Source organism: Sinocyclocheilus anshuiensis, unplaced genomic scaffold, assembly GCF_001515605.1.
Source record: "Sinocyclocheilus anshuiensis isolate Anshui unplaced genomic scaffold, SAMN03320099.WGS_v1.1 scaffold306, whole genome shotgun sequence".
Taxonomy (NCBI): domain Eukaryota; kingdom Metazoa; phylum Chordata; class Actinopteri; order Cypriniformes; family Cyprinidae; genus Sinocyclocheilus; species Sinocyclocheilus anshuiensis.
In genome coordinates this window covers 1,718,284-1,723,673 of record NW_015544175.1, presented here as the reverse complement: position 1 = coordinate 1,723,673, position 5,390 = coordinate 1,718,284, and the positions used below count along the sequence as shown (strand labels likewise).

General features: G+C 40.4%; 1 protein-coding gene across 4 annotated transcripts in view; it reads right to left on the bottom strand.

Moving 5' to 3' along the window:
* The window catches only part of LOC107696158 (retinoic acid receptor RXR-gamma-B-like), a 24,929-nt gene extending 23,219 nt beyond the window's left edge, over nt 1-1,710 (bottom strand). For 3 of the 4 annotated variants that reach the window (XM_016496364.1, XM_016496363.1, XM_016496365.1), the window contains exon 1: nt 1,536-1,637. Coding sequence is in view for 1 of the 4 variants with exons in the window: in XM_016496366.1 (XP_016351852.1) it covers nt 1,536-1,566 (31 nt within the window). In the remaining 3 variants the exon portion in view is untranslated. Of the gene's footprint in view, nt 1-1,535 lie in introns of all 4 variants that reach the window. The other variant, XM_016496366.1, reaches the window with a different exon arrangement.
* Nucleotides 1,711-5,390: the final 3,680 nt, after the last annotated feature.

The window sequence follows — 5,390 nt, the reverse complement described above, 5'->3', positions numbered from 1 at the left end:
AGAGTGGTTCATTATTACTGGCCAAGGAAAGTTTAGATATTTTCAAGGTTTGAATGATTTTATGGTTTATTAATATTAATAAAGGGAGACATATTACACTTTTATAGAGCAGTCTAGTCTATATAATGTTTGTTGGCTCTATTTTAGGTATTTCCATAGCTAGTTTTAGCCAGATTACACATTTTAAATAAGGTATAGACCCACTAAATGAACGGGTCCAGATCGGATCCGGTCCGGATGAGTTACTTAATCAGCGGGTCCTGATCGGATCCGGTTCGGATCCGTTTCTTTATCAACGGGTCCGGATCGGATCCGGGCCGGATGAGCTACTTCATGAACGGGTCCGGATCGGATCCGGGCCGGATGAACCTTTATTAGCGGATCCGGGTAGGGATCCTTATCTGTTCCGGATCCGTTGCGCTGTGCAAGTGGACTCCGATACGGACCCGTTTTGCGGATCCGTTCCGGAGCTTGTGGTGACTCCGGGGCGGATCCGCTCCGGAGTCATTTTGCTATCTGGGCTGTTTCCTGGGAGAGTAGACTACAGTGCCGGCTGTTCTGACTCACAGCCTGCAAGGCCGTTTTCATATTTAAAGAATTTGCCACTGACGATTCAAACGCTAGTTTTGAGCAGTGTAGAGTAGTGCTTGTTGTTTGTCATTTCTCCGATCACAAATGCAGACATGGTTTTATGTTTACGCGGCGCATGGGGACACAGCATCACAATATGGTAAGGGGTATAACATTTCATTCACACGCTTGAGGTATTCGGCCAATCACAACGCACTGGATAGCTGGCCAATCAGAGCACACCTCGCTTTTCAGACCGATGAGCTTTGCAAAAATCGACCGTTTCAGAAAGGCGGGGCATAGAGGAGAAACAATAATGTACAGTATGTGGAAAATAATGTGTTTTTTGAACCTTAAACCGCATAAACACATTTCATTACACCAAATAAACATAATAATGTTCCTTTTAGCAACATCATATGACCCCTTTAACAGCATTAAGCACTTTCATTAGGCGTGACAAATTGGCAACTCTTTATATGAGTGCGTTTTATGACTTGCACTCAACACTGTAACACCACTTGCTGGAGTTGTCTTTGACTTTGCCTAAAATAACATGTCATTCGCACTCATTCCTGAAACGAGCCGCGAGCGTTGAAATACAAAGTTTGCGCTGAAATACAAGCCTATACACACACTCGTTCCTATGTGAAGTGTACATGCTATACCCGGCTGGAACCCGTCTCAAAACCAATAAATAACGATCCCGATACAACAGGCGTGCTTTAAAGGCTATCGATTACATAAACGCAACTGAAGTGCCAACCATGCCTGTAAACCGCGGCGCGATCACCTGACCGATGTCAACGCACGCGGGTTGATAGGACTATAATCTGTCTGAAGTTCATCAGCGAAGTTGTTTTAACGCTTTCGCGGCATGCACATTTTAGACAAACAGCACGGGCAACTGCGCAAATATGACACAGAAGAGCAGCAACAGGAAATTAAGAAAGACGGCGACTTACGGAGATGTAAATATGTGTCGTGAGTATCCATTCCGAGTCAGTTTACTGTTGGGTCTTGTCCTGGAGACGCGCGCCACTACTCTCGATTCCTCTTCCCAGGCCGAGTGAACTACACTCTGCGGCGCTGCTGGCTGGCTCGGGGCCCCGCTCAGGGGGAGGCGGAAGGAGGGGTTTCACCAACGACAACAATCAGATAAGACACAGGCAGATGACTTCAGCACATGTGTACAACACTTTTTACAGAATAACATTCAAACTGTATAACAATGACGGTATAACAAAGTGTTCTTTATAACATGATCTGCACACATGCAACAAAGAACACCAATTTGGATTACATTTACAATTATGCATTTGACAGATGCTTTCATACAAAAATTTTCTTTTTTTTATGCATTTCCTTGTAACTGAACCAAAAACCTTGGTTTCAGTAGCTACTAAACCATTCAACCATCAAAATTAACAGTATCAAGATGGACACAAAAAACTTTAAAATGTCAGATAAAATGTTATTTAATATGACTGAATAAACTTGACTAAGTAGTTACATCAAAGTTCAAAGAATCAGGGCTGTGTTTCCTAAAAGCATTGTAAGCCTTAGTTTCAAATGGCTATACTTAACCATACGTGCTATTCGTTTTTACTAGGCTTGAAGCTTGTGGGAAATGCAGCCCAAATCAAGTACAAATTCCTCCTTGAGATAACAACTGAACAGTTTGATTTTTTACAATGTGTGCCAAAAGAAATAGCATTGTTTCAGTCAGGCAAAGGGTAGAATTTAAGCAATTTACCAACCCGATCTAAGAAAACAACTTTTATACAAGGTGGAAAATTCATATGAATATGTGCAATGTTATTTGTAGTGAAAAGCATGATTTAAAAAAAAAAGAATGAACGATGGTCTAACTGTTAATGCAAACCTGTGTTATGTCAAGATTAAGAACTAACAAACAGGAATAAAATGATATTTGTGATTGAGATCTGTCTGTCTGCCTTTTTACATGCGTTTATTTTCAGTGTGGTGACTCAAAGACTCCTTGTGATTCCCCCCAGAGTCTGTTTCTCAGAGTGTGGGGCGGGTATGCGTCACACGTCCTGAAAAGTGAAGCTGCGGGCTCTTTCATCGCCCCCTGGTGGCTGGCTGCAGTACAGGTCATAAACCCCGCCCTCTACATGTAAACGAATGGGACTTGAGTCAAAATAAAAAAATTAATTTAGCTTCCAATACAATTTTCCAAAAGATGGTTTCGGTCATTTAAGGTAGTTGTTATCACGCTGACATATGTTAAATTGTTCGTTTTTGTGATAAGTTTGATTTTAGCTGGCTCCAAATGACGTCATTTACTCAAGATGGCAGCGGCCATACTGAGATGCTTTGGCTTCACTTTTCTATAGTGGAAGGAATAGGAGACACGTCGTCCATCTTTTTTTTACAGTCTATGGTGTGGGGTCATACAAGGGTGAGCCCTCACTACCTCCGAAGGTTATTCAGGAGTCACCAGCATTCACCAGTCTTGAACTAGTGTGGGGTTAGTGCTCAAGATGACCAGTGACTTCACAAGGGCCCTCCCTCTAGGTTTGAGGATAAGCCCATCCCATCCAACAACCCCCACATACTCTGTCCCCTCATTGTAAATGACCTATTAAAGAACACAACACCATGGTAAACAAGATGAATGGCTTTTTTCCCCAACCCATCTAATGAAAGCTTTCTGTTTGAACCCCCTTTCTTAAGTCTATTAGAACATGTTAATTTATTAAAGTCAAACCGAAGAATTAAAACGGTCATTTGTCACTGCTCTCTTTGTGTGGGCTTAATGATGGCACATGCTGTAAGGCCTGCAATTTGTATATCCTACTCCCCTTTTTGCTCTTATTGTTCTTTTCTTTTTAAGCCATTTTTGGGTTAAACACGAAAAGAAATCAAGTTACACTCAGTTTCGTGTGGCATAACTGTCTGCTAATAATAAATTTTATAAATGCTATATGTGAATAAAATATGTTAAACATTTGTCAATTAACTGATTACACATTTAACCTACCAGGTGACGTAGAAACAGCCCTGGATTTTTCTGTCATTTTCAAAGTAAACTTTGCTCAATCTGTTCTGAGTTATTAATGGGATAGTACACCCTAAAATGAGTATTCTGTCATTTACTTATCCTCATGTCATTCCAAACCTGTATGACTTTCTTTTATCTATTGAAAAACAAAAGAAGATATTTTGAAAAATGTTAGTAACCAAAGAGTTTCGGTTCCCATCTGACTATTGTATATTTTGTCCATGTAATGGAAGTCAAATTGGAACCAAAACCCTTCGGTCACCAACATTCTTCCAAATATCTTCTTTTATGTTCCACAGAAGAAAACAAGTCATACAGGGAATGACATGAAGGTGAGTACATGATAGAATTTTCAATTTTGGATGGACTATCCCTCTCATTTAAATTGTTGTTTTTATTTTTTCTGCCTCTTTTAACCTCCATCATGTTTCTTTTGCCACCTTATCTCAAAGATAATCAGCCACACTCTTTCTAACACACTAACAAACACACTCACAGTCAGAGCTGTCAGTGAGCCAAATCGTATGCAGTAATCCCTTTGTATTCACAAACCCATCCAGACAAACAATGTGTCCCGGCCATGTCCCACCCCCAGCACACCAGACCTAGGCCACCTGCAAACTCGTCACCATCCACACAAATACAAACCAAAGGATGAAGACCAGCAAGATTGTGTCAGTGTGTGATTTACTGTAACATATATCTCTGACACTCGTGCATGTTATGAATTTTCTTTCCATTTGGAAACTGGTAACCGTGTGCAAATACTCTCCCTCCAGTCTGTTCTTCTTCTCTACACTCCACTCATATGTTCTCCAAATCCTCCACAAATCCCCCTCACACAAGCTGAGATGATAAGTGATCCTCTTCTGTTGTCGCCTGGAGGAGACAATGCTCAACAACTGCGTTCAACATCATCAATCTCAGAGGACATCCATCACACAAACAAAAGACGAAAGTGAGCAGAGGGCTATGCTTGTGAAATGTCTGTTTGCTTACTCTCTTCTGCTCTTTTCTATCCTTAACCTCCATTTTTATTCAAACCTCTGCTTTCTCTTCAGTGAAAACATCCACAGAGATGCAAGTGCAATTGGAGCACAGAAACTGAGGAGTGGGAGTGATTTTATGGAATTGTGATGACAGGAATCCTTCAGTTTTAGATATACATCGTTCTTTATCAGTTTTCCACCAGAATGCTCTAAAATTATACTATATGCTTTGCTTTTATTGCATTACTCGCTGCTTTTCTTCAAATATAAGATCTCTCAAACTAAGTTTATCCTTTTTTGCCTGCTTGTCAATTTACCTTTGGGAAAACCTAAGTTTGGCGCAGTAAGCAGGGTTTTGAACCAACAAGTTCCTGTGGCAACATAAAGACATGGTGGTCAAAGCTCTAATCCATTCCAAATGGATGTACACGTCAAGTGTGTTACATTAACCTGTTAATCCTCAGACTGTTTGTGGGAGGGGGCTGGTGGGTTTATACACAATTAACCTGGTAGACCATGCTGCTTCATGATTGGCTGAAACAGAAAAAGCCTCAAAACCCTCTCATTTAAATGAGTTTGTCATTGGATGCTATTATCTAAAAACGCTCAGAAGTAATGACTTTTATAATGCTTAACATGGTTGTTTTTGCCATAGAAACGAAACCTATTGTTCACATAAACCAGTGAGAAAAGGCAAAAAGATAATAATGTTTTAATCTGACTTGTTGAACCATACACGCTCAGTCTATGAACATTATGTTTCATTTTCAGTAAGCGATGGCTAAATTTCAAATAAAAACTTT